General features: G+C 42.1%; 1 protein-coding gene across 14 annotated transcripts in view; it reads left to right on the top strand.

Moving 5' to 3' along the window:
- The window catches only part of LOC127450303 (C-Jun-amino-terminal kinase-interacting protein 3-like), a 78,384-nt gene that overhangs the window by 16,091 nt on the left and 40,075 nt on the right, over positions 1–22,218 (top strand). For 10 of the 14 annotated variants that reach the window (XM_051714280.1, XM_051714276.1, XM_051714281.1 and 7 more), the window contains exons 2-9: positions 6,728–6,848; positions 6,999–7,069; positions 7,518–7,606; positions 16,178–16,201; positions 16,499–16,643; positions 18,952–19,180; positions 19,499–19,601; positions 19,936–20,054. In XM_051714280.1, the coding sequence (XP_051570240.1) occupies positions 6,728–6,848; positions 6,999–7,069; positions 7,518–7,606; positions 16,178–16,201; positions 16,499–16,643; positions 18,952–19,180; positions 19,499–19,601; positions 19,936–20,054 (901 nt within the window). The remainder of the gene's footprint in view (positions 1–6,727; positions 6,849–6,998; positions 7,070–7,517; positions 7,607–16,177; positions 16,202–16,498; positions 16,644–18,951; positions 19,181–19,498; positions 19,602–19,935; positions 20,055–22,218) is intronic. The other 4 variants (XM_051714279.1, XM_051714277.1, XM_051714278.1 and 1 more) reach the window with 3 other exon arrangements.

Raw genomic sequence — 22,218 nt, 5'->3', positions numbered from 1 at the left:
AATAAAGAGGATTCGGAGACTCGCGTGATGCCATGCGAGGGTTGGATGTGTAAAGGGCGAGCTCTGCGCACTTTGCTAGTTTTTAGTACTTTTTATGTCATAAACCGGTGAGATTCGATACACCCTGATTCTTAACTGTTTTATGAAGACAATATATCAAAGAATTTAAAATCCTTGGGCTCTGTAGACATTAAAAGACACTTACGTGTTCAAGCTGATACCCCAGACAGGGCTGCAGACCAGGGACTCAGTTTGGACGGTGCAGCGGTAGAAATCCAGCGGCAGCTGGCGAGCATGTCTGCAATGCTGGCGAAGGTCGTCGCAGACTTGGAGGATCTGGCTGTAATACGTTGATCGATCACTTCCATGGAGATGAAATTCTCTGAGTTGGTTACAAGATTGTCGGACGTCGAGAAACGGATCGATTATCTGGAGTCATCGGAGAGGAGTAAAGGAAATCTTTCTGGAAATAACCACAGCATTTTCTTGTTCCCAGATTTTGCGAATTCGACAAGAGAGAAACGTGATCGATTCAAGGAATGCAAGAATCTCTTACATTAATGGAAGATCATGTTTGCTCTGATGTTTCCGGCCAAACTGAGATTAGATGCTAAGGATTACATGCCCACAGCAAGCACTGTCCTTCATAAATCATTGGAGTGAGTAAGCCATTTGGTGTTTTTCATGTTGCTGTTTAGTGGGCCTGTCTCACTGAACATACACTCGATTGCCCGAGGAAGCTGGGCGCCTTCTTTGTTTCTTTTTGTGCTGGTTCCGCTTAGTGGCTAGAGTTTGTTTTGTGTAATGTAATTTTTTCGGGACTGCTTGTGGTTAAATCTGCACATTTTTGGTGCTTATGCCTCCTGTGGCATGGTGTTTGTTTTGTGGAACATCTCTTGCAGGACATTGGAGTGATTGGGTCTTTTGTTGCACTCATTTATTGGCCGAATGGGCCGGCTTACTGAACATTCGTTTGACTGTCCGAAGAACTGTGCTGGTTCCGCTAGCGGCTGGAGCTTGTTCTGTGGAGGAACACACCTTCGGGACAGTTATGTGGATGAATCTACACGATTTTTGTGTTTATGCTGGTGTTTGTTTTATAGACAATATTTTGCTGTGTAATTCTGTCTTACAAAATCTGTATAGAAACACCAGATTTGAGCAATCAGACGGCAAAGTTGTCGTGGGGAATCTCGTAGGCGTACATGGACTGTTTGAGTTTAGAAGGATGGACGCCGTTTGGCGCTGTCATGCGTGGGGTTAATGCACACGTTTTTCTTTTTTCTGTTTGTTTGGTTCGGGGGAAGTTTGGGGTTTGATTGTTACACTAATGTTGGAATGTGGTCTTTATAATATTGATTTTGACACACAATCTATTTTTTCTAATGTGTCAAATGTCAAATGTTAATGTGAGTGGATTATCTCTCTCCACGTGGAATGTGAATGGGTTGGGGCACCCCGTAAAAAGAAGGAAGGTTATTTATTTTCTTAAACGTAAGAAGTATGATATAGTGTTTCTTCAAGAAACGCATCTCTCCCAGCAGGAAGCTGGAAAATTTGGGAAGATATGGGATGGACATGTTTTCTTTAGTGCTGGCTCAAGTAAGTCATTACATTGACAAGTAAACATCTACAATTCAAATGTCTCAAACAGATTAAAGATAAATTAGGAAGAGTCATTGTTGTTTTAGCAGAAACTCAGGGGAAAAAGGTGTATTTGGACTAATATCTTTGCACCTAAATGCTGATGATCAGGGCTTTTTTATAGATTTTGAAGGGACGCTGGCACCCCTCATGATATAATATTGGGAGGAGACTTTAACCTTTTGATGGACTCAGTCCTTGATCATAGTGATGCAAAAGTGTGTAAGCCCCCTAGAGCAACATTGATGCTTCTAAAGATGTGTAAAAATCTTGGCCTTACAGGTATTTGGAGACTTTTGAACCCATCTGGTAGAGACTATACATTTTTTTCATCAGTCCATAAGATTTATTCTAGAATAGATTTATATATATATATATATATATATATATATATATATATATATATATATCTAAGTCCCTCATTTCATCTGTTGTTGATTGCTCAATTGGAAACATCTTAGTCTCAGATCACGCCCTGGTGAGTTTAGAGGAGTTGCCACATACAGAGAAAAATAAATCATATAGTTGCCGCTTTAATGTATCCCTTTTGCAAAATCCTGAATTTCAACAAATGTTAAAGGCTGAAATTAATGCTTATATGGAGACCAACTGGTCCTCAGTATCCTCTGTGGGTGTGGCTTGGGAGGCACTTAAGGCAGTTCTTAGGGGCCGGATCATACACCAAAAAATCCAAAGCACAAGAACTTGTGCAGTTGGAAGGGAATATTAAAAGTGCCGAGGCATGATGGCCTCAGAGAATTGACCCGATTGAAATACAGATATAATGCTATTTTGTCACGGAAGGTGGAGTTTTGGCTATTCAGTATTCATACTTTGAGTCAGGAGACAAAGCAGGGAAGCTTTTGGCTTGATAAAGCAGAGAGAGTCTTTTTCTACCATTCCCTTAGTGAAATCTGCTGGTGGGGAAATATTTACCTCGGCCATTGACATTAATAATGCTTTTAAAGAATTTGATCTTGATCTTTATAGTTCCACGTCTTCGCCTACTGATGAAGATATTAGGAACTTCGTGGAACCATTAGAACTCCCTAAACTGATGACTGAGCAAAAAAAATTATCTTGATTCTGAGATAACCTTGGAAGAGTTTGACAAGGTAATTAAGGCCTTGCCTATAGGTAAGGCTCTGGGGCCAGATGGTTTTGCCACTGAATTATTTTTAGATCTTATGCTACAGAATTGGCACCACTTTTGTTAGAAGTTTATACAGAATCATTATAGAATGGAAAGCATCTGCCAACCATGACACAAGCCCGGATCAGTCTGATCCTTAAAAAGGACAAAGATCCAAGCAAGTGTAAGAGTTACAGTCCAATTTCCCTGATCCTGCTAGACGTAAAAATATTGTCAAAAATTTGGGCTAACCGATTAAGTAAAATTATGACATCCCTTATACATATAGATCAGGAAGGGTTTTTTGGGACTGCAGCTCTTCTGATAACATTAGTCATTTCATCAATATTATGTGGTCAGTGGCGAATGATCAGACTCCAGTCACGGCCATCTTGCTTGATGCCGAAAAGGCGTTTGATATGGTAGAATGGGATTATGTTTTTAAGATTTTGGAAATATATTGATTCAGGAATACTTTTATTGAATGGATTAAGTTACTTTGTAGACACCCGGTAGCAGCGGTACAAACAAATGGATTAATTTCAGATGATTTTACTCTGGATAGTGGCACCCGGCAGGGTTGCCCTCTTTCCCCATTATTTTTCTGTCTTGCCCTGGAACCATTAGCAGCTGCGATAAGAAAGGAGGATGATTTTCCAGGGGTGGTGGCGGGAGGTATGGCGCATAAGCTTTTGCTTTACGCAGATTATATTTTATTATTCGTCTCCGACCCCATTAGATCCATGCCTTGCCTCCATAGAATTATTAATTCCTTTTCTAAGTTCTCGGGATACAGAGTCAATTGGTCTAAATCCAAAGCTTTGGCTCTGACAGCGTACTGGCCAGTAACAGCTTTTCAGCCGGGTGCCTTCCAGTGGCCTAAACAGGACATTAAGTATTTGGGCATTTTATTCCCAGCAAATTCGTCTGATTTAGTTAGAGTTAATTTTGACCCCTTAATAAAAAGGTTTTCGAGCGATGTGGGCAGGTGGGCATTACATTTATCTATGATTGGGAAGTTTAATGTTATAAAAATGAATTGTATTCCAAAATTTAACTATCTGCTACAGCCTCTCCCTGTAGATGTCCCCCTCTCTTATTTCAAGCAATTTGATAGCATAGCAAAGTCCTTGATTTGGAATGGGAAGCGTCCCATATTACATTTCAATAAGTTACACAGGCCGATTGACAAAGGTGGGCTAGGCCTACCCAAGATTTTGTTTTATTATTATGCATTCGGTCTCAGACATTTGGCCCATTGGTCGCTTCCACCTGAAAGAGCCCCTCCCTGGTTTTATATTGAACAGGAAGTTCTTGCCCCTATTTCGCCATTGCAAAGCCTTTCTATCAAACTAATCGGAGAAGTTAAGTTACACCCCGTTATCTCGCATTTGCACTTGGTATGGTCAAAAGTGTCCATTGTGTTTAATTCAGACATTTATTTAAATGTTGCCTCAAGCATATGGCTGAACCCTAAATTATGTATTAACAAGTCCCCTTTCTGCTGGTCAGAGTGGATTGTGAGGGGGGTTACTACACTTGGTGACCTGTATGAGAGTGGAGTGTTGAAATCTTTTGAGAATTTGGTTCAACATTTTGGGATTCCAGATCTCAGTTTTATAGGTATTTACAGCTGCGCCACCTGCTTTGTATTGTTTTTGGTGTGTATGTTATGTTTTTCTCTGTTGTGTGTGTTTTTTTTTTTTTTTATCAATAAAAAATTTTAATTACAAAAAAATAGAGGATTCAGGATACCTGTTTGGAAACAATCATTATTTTTGTAATTTCAAAAGTGGAAAGTGTGATACAGAAATTACACTTAATTTACAGCTTTAATGACTGTTGATTAAATATTTTAACCACAATATTACTATTAAATCAGGGATTCTGGTGGTTGGAATAGAGCAATTGTCTAGACCGGCTCTTCTCACTTATTAGATAGCCCCTGTTATGGTGCGGTATAGTAAGAATTTCTGTCATAATTACATTATGAAAAACATTTCATAATGTCTTAATTATAAATTTAGATATGCTGCTGCTCTAGGGTATGCAGAGTTCTCTGTAAATGACTATATACACTGGCAGCCAAAAGTTTGGAATAATGTACAGAGTTTGCTGTTTCGGAAAGAAAATTGGTATTGGCATTCAACTGATCACAAAGTATAGTCAGGACATTACTGATGTTAAAAACAGCACCATCACTATTTGAAAAAATTAATTTTTTATAAAATCTAGACAGACCCCATTTCCAGCAGCCATCACTCCAACACCTTATCCTTGAGTAATCATGCTAAATTGCTCATTTGGTACTAGAAAATCACTTGCCATTATATCAAACACAGTTGAAAGCTATTTGGTTTGTTAAATGAAGCTTAAACTTGTCTTTGTGTTTGTTTTTGAGTTGCCACAGTATGCAATAGACTGGCATGTCTTAAGGTCAATATTAGGTCAAAAATGGCAAAAAAGAAACAGCTTTCTCTAGAAACTCAATAATTGTTAAGCTATACAATGCTTGAAATTGCCAAAAAACTGAAGATTTCATACAAAGGTGTACACTACAGTCTTCAAAGACAAAGGACAACTGACTCTAACAAGGGCAGAAAGAGATGTGGAAGGCCAGATGTACAACTAAACAAGAGGATAAGTACATCATAGTCTCTAGTTCTCAGTTGACAGCTTCATTGCATTCTACCCACTCAACACCAGTTTCTTGTACAACAGTAAAGAGAAGACTCAGGGGTGCAGGCCTTATGGGAAGAATTTCAAAGAAAAAGCCACTTTTGAAACAGAAAAACAAAAAGAAAAGGTTAGAGTGGGCAAAGAAATACAGACAATGGACAACAGATAATTGGAAAAGAGTGTTATGGATCTTAACCCCACTGAGTTTTGTGGGATCAGCTAGACTATAAGGTGCATGAGAAGTGCCCGACAAGACAGCCACATCTATGGCAAGTGCTACAGGAAGCATGGGGTGAAATGTCACCTGAGTATCTGGACAAACTGACAGCTAGAATGCCAAGGATCTGCAAAGCTGTCATTGCTGCATATGGAGGATTTTTTGATGAGAACTCTTTGAAGTAGTTTAAGAAGTTCTGAACATTTTTTTCAACTTGTAATAGTAATTTTTCACGTTATTAATATCCAGACTATACATTATGCTCAGCTGAATGCCACTTTGGTGAATAAAAGTACCAATTTCTTTCCATAAGAGCAAAATCTGTACATTATTCCAAACTTTTGGCCACCAGTGTAAATAAAAAAACACTCATTGGAATGACATAATCAATCCATTGCCATGTTTAAAATGAAGAAGGATTTAAAGTTTACATGTGTAAGAAAGTGTGTGTTTGGCTGCTGGGTTTGCAGTGTTGGGATTACTGAATTCCAGGAGACTGTCTGTGGCTGGGCCACTCTGCAGAAAGAGCCTATTGTGTTCCGCTTAAATCCTTGCAGCTCAAAGTCACCACACACGCCATTTGGAGTGTGTGTGTGATGTATCCGTGTATTTATTTGTGCGTCTAAACATGAAGGTATTGTATTAAAAAACAATCCCTTCTCCAAACATCTCTTCTCGTCTTTCACCTTGTACTCTTTTACTTAATAATGTGTTAATACCAATACTTAATACATTGGTAATCATACACTGAGAGTCAGCACAGTTATAAATACACACTCACACTGCAGTGTTATACATCTGAAAGTACACACACATTACACAGATCCATCCATCCACCTGTCTATGTATTAATAATATAATATAATTATTGATTCAAAATGTCTACTGATTGACATTTTTTAATATCAGTGATCCATTTGTGAAACAGCCTGTACATGGAGTAACAGAAGAGGAGTACACATTCCCAGTTCTTTCATTCCTGCTGTCACCTCATTCTGGCTGTAAGATAAAAGATCTGACATTGTGTGAATGTGTGTGTGTGTTTGTTTTAACAGAAGTTCATTGAATTTGAAGATGCTTTGGAGGCAGAGAAGAAGGAGCTGCAGTCCACGGTTGAGACTTTAGAGTTACAATCAAAACAGCTGGAGCTGAAGACCAAGAACTATGCTGACCAGAGTGAGTCCAGGCACTTATACACATACATGTGTACTGATATTTTTGCATACACTCAGACAAGCATTTACACAAAGAGAGTTTTTAGTGCCTTGCTCTATGAATACATACAGTGTATAAATACACATAGAGTGTGTATTATCTCTGTTATAGTTTCTCGTCTGGAAGAGCGAGAATCAGACATGAAGAAAGAGTATAATGCCCTTCACCAGCGCCATACAGAGGTTAGTGAAACCCCCACATTTAAAATGCCAATAAACAGAGTCTTAGACATATCAACAACATGTATGGGTATTTCTTCAATTTCGGGCACTTTAATGTCCCAGGGTTTGGTTTTTATTAAAAATAACAGATTTCAACTTTTTCTTTTTGTTATATTAAGATCACAACTGTCTTGGAAATCTTTTCCATGCCTTTATCATTTATTTCTGATGATTTTCAAATGCCTTTAAATGCCCTTAGGTTTTATATTTTACCCTTGTCCCAGTTTGCACAATTTCTTTACACAAGACTATCCACAGCTCTGGTGTCATTTCCATCCTGACCAACAGTTTTGTCCCTAATCATGTGTTTTCAAAAGTTAGTGTACTTGTTTACCAAAGAGTAAAAGGAACAAAAAATTATATATATATTTATATATACTGTATATTCATAGATTTTCATTTACTATAGATGATACAGACATATGTGGAACACATTGAACGCTCCAAGATGCAACAGGCGGGCAGCAACCAGTCCGAATCCACAGGCTGCGGACGAACGTGAGTAACTTGTCAGATGTGTGTCTGTGTAATAGGGCTGCACGATTATAGCAAAATTCATAATTGTCGATTATTGCCCTTGATATTGTAATTGCGATTATTAATGTCGATTAAAATAGTAAATTGCCGTGACGTCACAAAGCAAGCAACCCTGTGGTTCTTCAGAGTAGCAGATTTCAATGGTGGATATGAGCTGCGCACCAGTTTCTTTTAAGCATCTTTTAAGCATTATATTGTATTGTATTTTATATTGTAATAATGTTTGTTAAGGTAAGGCAAATAAAAATTATTTTAAATTGATATCTATGGTATAGAATAAATTTAATTATTGCTAAATTACTGCTTAAATTATTAGTCCACGTACAGTAAATAATATGACATATTCAATTTTCAAACTTATTAACAGCCGATTTAAATTGACCAAGTTAGTTACTGCATTCAGTAAGCCCTTTTGTGGCGAGACAGGGGAGCATTCATCCCGTCAGATCTTCAATGGTGATCTTGCTTATGTACGATCATCGTTAGATCATTTTTGGCCTCAGTGGTTGTTTGTGCGATTCGTGAAAATGTTAAATCTACCAATACCAGCTGCGTGGCAAATGGGTCTTATTAGAGCAGACGTGATAACAATGACGGTGATTCCTGAAATATGCTATTCATGCCATATTCTTTATGTTGGCTACACCTCCAAAACACACTTAGAACAGTTAAGCTGAATTACTTTATTGCTATTTTGTACAAATCAAATTCACATTGGCCTACTTATTAACATGACAAAACAAAACTGTTATTACACTTTTAATAAATTGTACACAGAAATCGAGCAACGCGACAAACTCTCCCATTACAATGATTGCTGTCACTCACTGCAAGTTTACACTGTTTGAGACCTGCATTTCAACACAAGCTCAATGACGCTCTGCACAAAGTTCTGCACTCTTGCGAATGCTCTCATTAAAAACAAAGCTGTCTAATCAGCATAATAAATCAATTATTTACACCGCGTCTGTGCCTTGATTAGAACGGGATCATTTTAGTTTTGTCGTGTTGCTCATTTGCAGTGTATTTAACATCTACGTTCAAAGTGAGCTGTGCAATACGCAATGAATCCAAAATAATTCCAAAGTGATTTTTGCTCTTGTTCTACAGCTTCTTTTCGAGTGTCAGGTGATGTTTCTTCAATATTAATTTTCGTGTGCCTCGCGAACAGAGCTAGAACATAAAGTAATCATCTGGGCATTCAGACGGTTTAAAACTTGTGCATTAGGATCAGTTGTCATAGGACGGAGGACTAATCTAAGCGGCTCTGATTGGCCATTGCCATTTCATTGCTCAACGGAGATGTTAGTTATTGGTTAGAATACTCAACTGCTGCAAAACACGCTGTAAATAGAAACCACTGATGCAGGAGCAGACTTAAGTTTAACGCTGTAATCATCAGTTTTCATGATTACATAATCATGGCATCCGTAATCGTAATCGCGATTAGTTTTTCGATTAATTGTGCAGCCCTACTGTGTAATTACCACAATATGGCCATTCCAAGCCTTTGTGTACATATGAATTATAGAATATGGGTGTGGGATTTACTGTATGTTTTCAAAAATTTTGCATGTTACTTTCATGCTGTGAAATATTGTGTTTTATGGGAAACAAATTCCTCTAAAATTAATTGAATTCTAACAAATTTAAGTTGTGAATTAAATAACCCAGATTCACTGAAACATTATCTTTCAGAAGTGCTAATATTAACTAATAAAAGAAGTAGTATTCACTTATTCACTGTTCTGATACTTGTATAAAGCTTTAGATTATACAAAATGGCCCATTATGGGAACAGCTGTCTTGGAGACGCCATTGCTAGGCACTGGGTGATGATGATGCTCAGTGACAGTTTGTCTTGCTTAGTCAGCTTGCGTTTTGTCTGACTCACACTCACACTCATTTTTACACATATCTGCACAGATTCCATTTAATTTAAAATGAAAGTCAATCAATTTGAATGTGTATACACATTTTATAGATACTGTATACTTAAATGAATATTCCAGGCTCAATGCTAGTTAAACTTGCTATGGTGGCTCAGTGGTTACCACTACAGCAAGAAGGTCCTGGGTTCAATTCCTGGCTCAACTGGGCCTTTCTGTGTGGAGTTTGCATGTTCTTCACTTGTTCGTGTGGGTTTCCTCTGGGTGCACCGGTTTCCCCCACAAGTCCAAAAACATGCAGCTTAAGTGAATTGGAGACTCTAAATTGCTCTGTAGGTGTGAGTGAGAATCCCCCAGCCACTGGGGGTTGTGTCAGGAAGGGCATCTGGCTTAAAACCTGTGTCAAGTCAAATATGCGGATCATGGATGGTCCGCTGTGGCAACCCCTTACGGGAGCAGCCAAAAGAAGAAGTGCTAGTTAAACTTGTTAAGTATGCTGTCAATGACCATACAACATTTTTAATGAACTCTCATATTGTAAAAACAAACAACAATAAGCCTTCTGTAAAAAATGTTTTATTAATTTGTCAAATTAAGATTGGCAGTGCAATTGAAATAGCTATTGAATAGCTCTTGGAGTCAGAGCTAATAGGAATTTAACCTTGATATTCAGTATCTGAGCTGAGTGAGATGGCAGTATGTCTGAGTACTTCTTTACCAACAGAATGTAAGCAGTTGGTTTGTGAAATAATATTTCACTGTTAAACGTGATGGTGACACTTATCACTGAGGTTATATCTGTTAACTTTAACTTTTTTATCTTAATGTTAATTTATGAAAATACAATTGCTCATTGTTAGTATGTTAGTTAATAATGCATTATGCTAATGTTAACAACTTTTGATTTAAAAAAAAGTAAAATTCACATTAACCAAGATTAATAAATGCTGTAAAAGTATTATGCATTGTTAGTTTATGTTAAAGGGGTCATGATTTTATTATCTTCCCTGAAGTCCACTTATAATGTTAGTAAATTTTTTTTTTTGGTGCGAGCACTCGGGCAGGCGATGTCCACCTTGGTGGTCCAGAAGCTCCACCTGTGGCTGAATCTGGTCGAGATGAGGGACGTCGACAAGGCTCGCTTTCTCAACGCTCCCATCTCCCAGATCGGCCTATTCGGCGACACCGTCGAGGACTTTGCCCAGCAGTTCTCGGCGGTGAATAAGCAGACTGAGGCAATACAGTACATCTTGCCCCGGCACGGCTCAAGATCCCATACCCCGTTTGCTCGCCGAGGGCATCCCCCTGCGGCGGTGAAAGCCCATGCGGCTCCGCCACAGCCCGAGCCCAGTTCTCGGCCCCAGCGTAGAGCCCCCCACAGGAAGCTGACGCCCCCGCCTCACGACCGGGCGCAAGGACCCGGAAGGCTCCTAAGCGCCCCTGAGACGGACGACCCAGGGAGGGAGATGTCCGCTGCTACCATGGAACTGGTTTCCAGACCACTTTGTCCCCCGGTGGAGGGCCGGGAGGTAAATCTTGTGTTCCCTTTTGTTTTGTGTTCGCCGCACCCCAAACAGGCTGTGGTACCCACATTTTCAAAAAAGAGCGGTTTCCTCACTCCTTGGGTCACACGGTCGGTGTTTACGACTGCCGTTATCACGGCGACCGGACACTGAGCACCTGCGACTTGGACGTCGCGAACGCGGGCCCCCTGCCTTCGCACGCCCGACTGCACCACACTCACACCCACGGCCATGCGGTTGTGACAAGCTACAAGGACGGTTAAAAAGTCCCTCCTCCCCCATTGCCAACCCCCCCGACGCCGGGTACATGGAGCAAGGTAAGTGCTTCGAGGGCCCCCTCAGCGCAGCCACGAGTTCGAGGTGAAGCAAGGCTCCTCGACGTGGCGTCCCCTGCTCCCCCCGCCGCGAGGCCCCACCCACAGGTACATTAGACGCGATTGTCCCCTTAGTGCTCCTCGCCCGGAGCTTGGACATGTGGTTAGCGCTTTCCAACCTGTCATGATGGCTGGCCAGGACCATCTGACTCGGCTACATAATTCAGTTCGCCAGGCGCCCGCCCCGGTTCAGCGGCGTCCGCTTCACCTCGGTGCAGGGCGAGAACAACGCCACCCTGCATGCGGAGATCGTGTCTCTTCTGCGCAAGGGCACGATAGAGCCTGTCCCTCTAGCCGAGATGAGGAAAGGGTGTACAGCCCTCACTTCATCGTGCCAAAGAAAGGCTGTGGGTTTTGGCCAATCTTGGACCTGTGAGTTTTGAACCGGGCCTTACACAGATTCCCGCTCAAGATGCTGACGCAGAAGCACATTTTGGCGTGCGTCCGGCATCAAGATTGGTTCGCGGCGGTAGACCTGAATGATGCGTACTATCACGTCTCGGTTTTACCCCATCACAGGACCTTCCTATGGTTTGCTTTTGACGGCCGCGCGTATCAGTTCAAGGTCCTCCCCTTCGGCCTGTCCCTGTCCCCTCGCATATTCACGAAGGTCGCAGAGGCAGCTCTTGCCCCATTAAGGGAAGTGGGCATCCGCATACTCAACTACCTCGACGACTGGCTGATTCTAGCACACAGGGACCCGGTGCTCAGGCACCTCAGCCGTCTAGGGCTTCGGGTCAACTGGGAAAAGAGCAAGCTCTCCCCTTTTCAGAGCATCTCTTTTCTCGGCATGGAGTTAGACTCTGTCTCGATGATAGCGCGCCTCACAAGCGAGCGCATGCAGTTGGTGCTGAACTGCCTGAAGTCATTCAGGCGGAGGACAGCGGTTCCACTGAAACACTTTCAGAGGCTCCTGGGGCATATGGCATCCTCGGCGGCGGTCATGCCGCTCGGGTTGATGCATATGAGACCGCTTCAGCACTGGCTTCAGACTCGAGTTCCGAGATGGGCATGGTTCCGCGGCACACATTGCGTGGCTGTCACGCCACTCTGCTGCCACTTATTCAGCCCTTGGACAGACCTTGCATTTCTGCTGGCAGGAGTCCCCCTACAGCAAGTGTCCAGACGCGTCGTGGTCAACACAGATGCCTCCAAGTTGGGCTGGGGCACCGTGTGACTCCTGGACAGGACCACGTATGTGTTGGCACATCAACTGCCTCGAGTTGCTGGCTGTACTGCTCGCCCTGCGGAGGCTATTGCCATTGATCCGGGGCAAGCAAGTGTTGGTCCGGTTGGACAACACAGCAACAGTAGCATATATAAATCGCCAAGGTAGCCTACGCTCTCGTCGCATGTCGCAACTCGCCCGCCATCTCCTTCTCTGGAGTCAGCAGCGGCTGAGGTCGCTGCGGGCCACTCATATCCCGGGCAGCCTCAACGCCACAGTGGACATGCTATCGCGGCAGGCGACGCTCAGCAGAGAGTGAAGACTCCACCCCCAGGTGGTCCAGCTGATTTGGAGTCGATTCGGCAAAGCACAGGTTGACCTGTTCACTTCCCAGGAATCATCCCACTGCCCGCTCTGGTATTCCCTGACGGGAGCCCCCCTCGGGACACACACGCTGGCAAATAGTTGGCCCCGGGGGCTGCGCAAATACGTGTTCCCCCTGTGAGCCTACTTGCACACATCCTGTGCAAGGTCAGGGAGGACGAGGAACAGGTCACCCTCGTGGTGCCGTACTGGCCCACTCAGACTTGGTTCTCGGATCTCACTTTCCTCTTGACAGCCCCTCCCTGGCAGATTCCCCTGAGGAAGGACCTCCTCTCTCAGGGACGGGGCACCATCTGGCACCCGCGCCCAGACCTCTGGAACCTCCATGTCTGGCCCTTGGACGGGACACGGAAGACCTAAGTGGCCTGCACGTGGTAGACACGATCACTCAGGCCAGGGCTCCCTCTACAAGGCAGCTTCATGCCCTGAAGTGGCATTTGTTCGCGAGTTGGTGTTCTTCCCGAGGTGAAGACCCCCAGAGATGCGCAGTCGATGCGCAGTCTTCCTGCAGGAGAGGCTGGAGGGGCGGCTGTCCCCCTCCACCCTGAAAGTGTATGTGACCGCCATAGTGACACACCATGACACAGTGGATGGTAAGTCCTTAGGGAAGCATGACCTGATCATCAGGTTCCTGAGTGGCGCCCGGAGGCTGAATCCTCCTAGGCCATGCCTCTTTCCCTCATGGGATCTCTCTGTGGTCCTCCTGGGCCTTCAGAGAGCCCTGTCTGATCCGCTAGAGTCAGTCGAGCTGAAAGCCCTCTCTTTGAAGACGGCCCTCTTGATTGCGCTCACCTCCATCAAGAGAGTTAGGGACCTGCAGGAGTTCTCTGTCAGCGATACCTGCCAGGAATTCGATACGGTAGACTCTCACATGGTCCTGAGACCCTGGCCGGGCTATGTGCCCAAGGTTCCCACGACCCCCTTCAGGGATCAGGTGGTGAGCCTGCAAGCGCTACCCCGGGAGGAGGCAGACCCAGCCCTGTTGTTGCTGTGTCTGGTGCATGCTCTGTGCATCTACTTGGATTGCACGCAGAGCTTTAGATGCTCTGAGCAGCTCTTTGTCTGCTTCGGTGGACAGCGGAAAGGGAACGCTGTCTCCAAACGGAGACTTGCCCACTGGATCGTGGATGCCATTGCTCTGGCATACCAGGCCCAGGCCATGCCCGCCCCTTTGGGAATACGAGCACATTCTACAAGGAGTCTGGCATCCTCGTGGGCACTGCCAATGGCACCTCTCTAGCAGACGTCTGCAGAGCAGCGGGCGGGGCAACACCCAATACCTTTGCAAAATATTACAATTTCCAGGTTGAGCCGGTCTCATCCCATGTTTTGTCAGGTACGAACAGGTAAGTTTGGTAATACGGAACAGCTGGTGGGGTGTATCGCTTGCATATAGTGCCTTTCCCCTCCATAAGGTGAAGACGTGCACTTCTTCTCCCATGCGAGTTCACGAACCGTGAACCCTGGATGTTCTTCCTCCCTAGCCCTGTGGCTCGCGAATTCGGCGGAGGAATTTGCAGCCGGACCCACTATGGGTACTAATATGCCCTGTACTGGGATAGGTGCTCCACAGGTGCCGATTACTCCGGTAACCCCCTGTGATGTATTTTCCGCGGTACGGTCTCCCTGTTGGCAGACCCGCGTCTCCCTTGGGCAGAGCCCTCTCTGCCCCTGGTTGCTGTGTTTGTAGAGCTCCTCCCCTTCCAGGCAGGACCTACCACCGCGTCTCTTCCATGTGTGGCTGGTGAGCCCACGTGACGTACTGCCACATGTTACCTCCCCTTCGGGCAGGATGTGGTCTCCGCGGGGTCTTTTCCCCCTGAAAGAATAGGAAAGGGAAAGAACACCTTCCCCGATGTGTATAATAGCATTAGATGGCTCCAGCCGAATCTAATACTCTGTGGAGAGAAACATAGAGAGAAAAAAGGCTGGCCTGCTCCCATGCTAGTTACGTTGCTTCCCCCTCTCTGGGATGTGGGGAACTACATGACGTCTTGTGGGGCGTTGGGGGAGGTTACATGCGGATTGATGCATCTGCTATTACGCACGCAGCAGCTTGCTTGCACCTGCATTGGCAGTTCACGTAACATGGTCCAGCTGTTGTGGCGTTTTTCTAGGGACCCCTAGTGTCAATACGTCGACATAACGTCGAGTGAGTGACAGAAGGGTAACGTGGAGGGAAGGAGACATTGTGTCCCTCTTGCCACAATGCTGTACTATCCGCTGAAATGGCCGGGACCTTGTCTCGGCTCCTCAGCACAAAACCTGAATGAGTGGTTGCGAGCCAGCTTCTTTTATACCCGTATGGCCGGGGGAGTGGCATGCAAATTCCACTCGTCAAATCTCATTGGCCTTTTCTCAAAGATTAGAGGTTTGGGGCTCCCAAGAGTGACCCCTAGTGTCACTACATCGACACAAGTCTCGTTCCCTCCATCAGGGAACGGAGGTTACAACAGTAACCGAGACGTTTTTAACTGCCCCATCTTTAATACTGCTCATTCAATAAAAGTTCCTTTGCAAAGCTTGAGTCATGTATTGACTGGTTCACAAGCAATCCCCACTGATATCAGTCGAAAAAACATACAACCCACTCTGAAATGTTCTGAAAATGCAAACGTAATACAATCCATGGTGATGCTGGGTACTTCAACATACCAAAGCAGAGACGATGGTCTTCACATCTCACATCCTCCATGTTTGTTTACACACAGAACGGCATGTGTTTCTCCCATGACATGCCCATCTCTCTCCTCTTCACCTGTGTGACTGAGCACAAGTGGGCAGGGCCAAGGGTGCAATGACGAAAAATAGGTGTTGATGTCTTGCTGAAGTTGCAAATTTGATTCCTCATGTCATGATGCCTTTAACAAATGCAACCTTATTGTAAAGATTTACAAATATGATTTATAAGCATTTAACATCTAGTTAAAGATATAACCTTCTAAACCCATTCCCTCATCATTGGTTATTGTGCTTACATGAGCAGTTTGTTCTTTACAATTTTATCATGTTTTCACTGCCAACATGAGCTAATGACAAGAATTCCATCTTTTTGTCAGTAATAGTTCATACAGTTTATGGATATACTGTATGTTCTATGTAAGTATAGTGTCACCGCTATTGTACATGTAGATGTGTGTTCACTTTCTTTTTTGTCTCTTTCTTTCTGTGTGTGTGCTGCTATGTTTCTGAAGTCAACAACACAAACGGAGGAAAAGGTAAAAATGCCCCACAACCTCTGATAGTCTCCCAACCTATTTTCTTCCTTTACTTCTACAACAACTTATTCTGAATTTTATCTGCCCCTCCACTCAAAAACCCTGACCAATTGAGCAATCTTAGAGTCAGAGACTGAGAAACCTGTACCTCTTTCTCCTTTGTTGGTTTGTGTCTTTGTGCATATTCACCCCATCCACTAAGAGTGATTGTTCATTTTTTTGTGCCAGTGTTGGGTTAGTGTAAAGCAGGAAATATTAACCTTCTCTCTCTCTCTTCATCTCTCTCCCTCCCTGCAGTAAAACAGAGCGGCCCCCATCATTGAGTTTGTTTCCTGGTGGAGATGGCATGGTACGTGGGGGTCCTGGGGGGGCTAGAATGGTTTCGTCAGATGCCTGGCATTCCAGCGATCTCTGCAGACCTGTCTATGGCCCTGGCTACCAGGTGTGACAGATATGACTCAGCCCCCAAAAATGCAAGGGGAGGAGTCATTGTAATATCCAATCAGCCACTTACCCTTATGTCTGCTTGTGTGCAAGCTGGGCAATGTGTGGATGTTTGTTGGACACCAAGCAGGCCTACAAGGGTCTATGATTTTGGTTTGGCCGTTCATTCTCGGCTTTGTTTTTGCCTCTTTGGGTTTGAAAGTTTTTTTAATGGATGCAACAAAGCAATGTCTTATTTTAGCCATCTGAGATGAATAGATGTGTTCTAAACAAGCTTATTTAATACATTTAATCAAATCACACTGTGACGAGGAGGAGGGCATGACCAGGCCTTGAGGATGCAGGGCCGGCGCTGAATCAGCTGATCAGCAGGACAGCGAGATAAAGGAGAGCCGGAGACACCAGTTCGAGAGAAAGAGAGATGCACATGGCCACACTACATGTTTGTTTTATGTTGTTTTTAGTTGAGTTTTACCATTAAACGTTACGTTAACTGTTCAGCCGGTTCCCGCCTCCTCCTTGCCCATCCTTATACTGTTACACACATCTACATCTACAACTTATTTCTAGTAGTTCTTTTTAGTAATAGAAGAAATGTTATTCTTCACTTCGTTTTCCAAGTGTCTCAAGACACATGAGTAAAACTAAGGAAGTTTGAGTTACATTCAATTTGATAAAGCTTTTTATCCATGGACCTTTCATGTTGACATTTCAGTTTTTGTCTCAAATTTACATTTCTTCATAATAGCAGGATAAAGTGAACTGAAATTATATACAGTACCGCTGCTCCCTAAACGCATATTATGCAGTATGCGTAGGGCACCAACTCCCTAAGGAGGCGCCATCTTACCATAGGGGGTTACCAGAAACACCACCGGCTGCCCTTACCCACACGTTATATGCTATTCAAAGACCCGGTAGCAGTTGATCAACACAGAACACAGAAGATCCAAAAGTTTGGAATAATGTACAGATTTTGCCCTTATGGAAAGAAATTGGTACTTTTATTCACTTCTTAATTCACTTTATTCACTTTAGTGAACTTCTTAAACTACTTCAAAGAGTTCTCATAAAAAGTCACATGCAGCCATGACAGCTTTGCAGATCCTTGACATTCCAGCTGTCAGTTTGTCCAGATACTCAGGTGACATTTCACCCCATGCTTCCTGTAGCACTTGCCAAAGATGTCTAGCTGATCCCACAAAAGCTCAGTGGGGTTAAGATCCATAACACTCTTTTCCAATTATCTGTTGTCCAATGTCTGTTTTTCTTTGCCCACTTTAACCTTTTCATTTTGTTTTTCTGTGTCAAAAGTGGCTTTTTCTTTGCAATTCTCCCCATACGGCCTGCACCCCTGAGTCTTGTCTTTACTGTTGTACATGAAACTGGTGTTGAGCGGGTAGAATTCAATGAAGCTGTCAGCCGAGGACATGTGAGGTGTCTATTTCTCAAACTAGAGACTCTGATGTACTTATCCTCTTGTTTAGTTGTACATCTGGCCTTCCACATCTCTTTCTGTCCTTTTTAGAGCCAGTTGTCCTTTGTCTTTGAAGACTGTAGTGTACACCTTTGTATGAAATCTTCAGTTTTTTGGCAGTTTCAAGCATTGTATAGCCTTCATTCCTCAAATCATTGGATGAGTTTCTAGAGAAAGCTGTTTCTTTTTTGCCATTTTTGACCTAATATTGACCTTAAGACATGCCAGTCTATTGCATACTGTGGCAACTCAAAAACAAATACAAAGTCAATGTTAAGCTTCGTTTAACGAACCAAATAGCTTTCAACTGTGTTTGATATAATGGCAAGTGATTTTCTAGTACCAAATTAGCAATTTAGCATGATTACTCAAGGATAAGGTGTTGTAGTGATGGCTGCTGGAAATGGGGCCTGTCTAGATTTGATAAAAAAGTGCTTTTATCAAATAGTGATAGTGCTGTTTTTTACATTAGTAATGTTCTGACTATACATTGTGATCATGATCATGGTGAATGCCACTTTGGTGAATTGGGAAAGTACCAATTTCCTTCCGAAACAGCAAAATCTGTACATTACTCCAAACTTTTGGCCGCCAGTGTAGATATATATGGATATAGATATATAATATTTTTAAATATGTTATTTATATTATTTATGCATAAATTGAGGTATTTATATTTTTAAAATAATTTTTAACATTTACTAGTTTTGAAGATAATGTGTTAGTGAGTGTGGAAATGTGTCTGAATGCAAAAACACATTTATTAAGTTATGTTTGAGTGTGCCTGTCTGTTTGTGTGTGTGTGATATTTTAATCTCTCTATTTTAAGGAGGATGGTTCAGATTCAGACTCTGTTGCAGCCACGCCCAGCAGCACAGGTAGCAAATCGAACACTCCCACTTCATCTGTTCCCTCGGCAACAGTTACTCCTCTAAACGATGGGCTAGTGACTGTAGAAGAGAGTGACATGTCCCAAGGGCGAGGTCTCAAGAACGCAAAGCGTCTCAGTAGAAACATGGAGGTGCAAGTCTCTCAGGAAACCAGGAATGTCAGCATTGGTGAGAGAAAGAGAGTAAAAATGACAATGAATAAATTGAACAAAAACTGAAATTTCATTCAATTGAATAAAAATACCCTGAAAACCCTTTAAAAAAAATACCCTGGAAACCCTGTCAGGAAAAAGCAGACAGTTGCATTCCATATAAAAAAACAAGTATGTGCTAAAATTTTATATTTTCAAAAACGTATTGAGATGTAAAACTATGTACAGCACATGTAACAAAAAATAAAAAATATTTTCAAATGACATTTAAAAAAAATAAATAAATAAAATAAAAAAAATGTAATTGTGTGTGTGTTTGTGTGTGTGTTTATAGGTATGGGCAGTAGTGATGAGTGGTCAGAGTTTCAGGAAATTATAGACTCAACACCAGAGCTAGACATGTGCTTGGACCTTCGAATCTTTGGAGGAAGAAACAGGTAGACAGAAACACATCATATGATCCTCTCAAACACTCAATACACACAGAACACAAACAATAAACAAAATAAACACTTTTTTTATGCTAATGTTTGATGCACATTTATTGCTCAATCAGTACAAAAGGACCTTCAAAGTCAAGTTAATGTTGTCTTGCATTGTTTTAAATAGGGTACTTTTATGTAAATTAGGCCACTTTTGATGGTTTGAAATTCTTTCTAGAATAATACTTTCTTTTGAGTAGTGTATTATAAAGTGAAGTTCAGCATCATACAAGCAATGAAGTGAAAAAAGGGACGCAAATAATGACAGAATAATTTTTGCTGTTTGAAGTCCTTTTCAGGGCATTGTGAATGAGGCATTCGGCATCAACACAGACTCACTGTACCACGAGATCAAAGACGCCAAATCTGACATCATTGGGGATGTGGACGCGGGAGCAGAACTTCTCGGTAAGCCTGAGGCTCAGTTCACATCAGGACTTTTTATTGAGCAATAAAGGAATATTTCACACAAGAATAAAAATTATGTCATCATTTGCTCACCATCATGTGGTTTTAAACTCACATTTCTTTCCTCCGTGGAACACAAAAGGAGATGTTAAGCAGAATGTGTGGGACTGACAGCCTCAGTCATCATTTACTTTCATCGAGCCTCATTCATGAAAATTTCGTAAATATACAAAATAATTGGGAGCGGTTTGCGCGTAAAATGGAGCTTCCCGAAAACTTTCCCCCGGATTCACGAATGCTTCGTATTTCCCAGATTTGTTAGTTAAATGTGTGTATGTTAGTTAACTCCAAACGTTCGTAAATAGAGTGCACGTGCATGTTGTTCACAATTATCATAATCCACACCCTTGAAAATGCCATATGAGGAAGGCTTCAGACTCGCTAGTAAATGAGAACTGGAAGCTTTTAACATATATTCAAACAGTAATAAAAGTTGTTTTTAATGGAGTGCATTCACATAGTAAAATATTGATTTAGCAAACACTCTCATGTTTGTTCTAAAAAGAAAGTGAGGAACTTACAGTCATCGCATGCTTTTGCTGTCATCAGAGGGTCTTTGGTGAATTAAACAGTCCAAGAGGTCAATAAAAATTAGGGCTGCCCCCGACCAAAGATTTTCCTAGTCGACAAAAGCGGTGATTCTGAATGTGTCGGAAAAAGCAGCAAGGAGACTGTCTGAACATTTTGTTAATTTATAGAGAGAAATGCACATTAGGGTTGTGCTGACAGACGACGATCTCAGGATCGACGATGGTCAGAGTGATCGATTGCCAATAGCTGATGCCTTTGGCGATGTCAAGACAATATTTGGCTCGTTTTCCCATTAATGTATAACATTATTATTATTATTATTAGGCTATTATTATTATAAAATTAATATTACAAATAATTTGCCCGTAGACACACAGACACACGCTTGAAGAAACACACTTTATTATAATAACAGATGACAGAAAAGCCGTTTATGCGCATGTATGGCGCGCTGATACGGAGGCGTGCAGTCTCGTGGAACGCGCATATAAAAGGTTCTCACTCTTTCTTTGTTTCTGTCTTCTGATTTTTTTTGTTGTTGCAAGAACAGTATCATCTATGAGTGCTGCAAATGACCTCAGCTCAGGAGGTGTTTTGAGTTCAGTTCACTTTATTTAAACAGAGCAGTTCTATACATCTGTGATTAAAACAATAACTGTTGATAAAATAATACAAAAACATGTTCACCCCGAACCATGATTATTATCATCATTATAATGATTATTTTTACATTTATAATTATTTTTATGTCTTCATTTATGTAAGTAATTTTCTGCCTACATGTTTAGACGGACACTTGCCTGACGGTAAATGGAAAGGTGGTTACTTATGTATTATTCTTTTATCACTTTATTATTTATTTATTTGCTTTTTCATTTCGTTTGGAGTGCAGTTTGAATTTAGAAATGTATTTGATTAAGTTTTTTGTTTTTTAAATAAATTAATTTAATTTTCAATGCAAAATCACTAAAGCAAGAATACCTCAGGGGTTGCAGATGTAATTTGATATTACGATATAATATATATGTATATATGTATATCGTGAAGGAGGGAACAAAATTAATTTATTCACACGTATTATGTATTTTTCTGGACAACAAAATACCCGACCGGTAGAGAATGCACTGATGAAGTAAGTTCTTTGCCAGAGAGATGTTGACAACTATTGTAAAGCCATCTTTCAAATAGTTGAACAACACACATTTTAAATGCACTTATTTTTTTCCAGTTTCATTTGTACTTTTAGTTAAAATAAATAAAAAATAAAGTTTAAAGTTTGAAATCAAGGTGTCTTGCTTTATTGAGGAAGGACTCAAGATGGCGCCGAGTATGGCTGCTGCGTTGCGAGGTCCGACACAACATTGTAGTTTTTTGTTTGTTTTTGTTTACAATTCTTATGTTTTTGCCTTGGATGTTGTCTGCCTTATTGTCTACGACAGACAAACACTTTTGGACATTGGTTCTGCAATTACACACCGTAAACCGGACTTCAAATTCCTCAATGCTGACCCTCTGTTTACAAACACACCAGCGGATCCCTTTGTCTGGGCTGCCCGGCCGCGGAAACGCAAAA

Source organism: Myxocyprinus asiaticus, chromosome 13, assembly GCF_019703515.2.
Source record: "Myxocyprinus asiaticus isolate MX2 ecotype Aquarium Trade chromosome 13, UBuf_Myxa_2, whole genome shotgun sequence".
Lineage (NCBI taxonomy): Eukaryota > Metazoa > Chordata > Actinopteri > Cypriniformes > Catostomidae > Myxocyprinus > Myxocyprinus asiaticus.
Note: the sequence above shows the minus strand (reverse complement) of the source record. Positions and strands in the feature narration are given on the sequence as shown.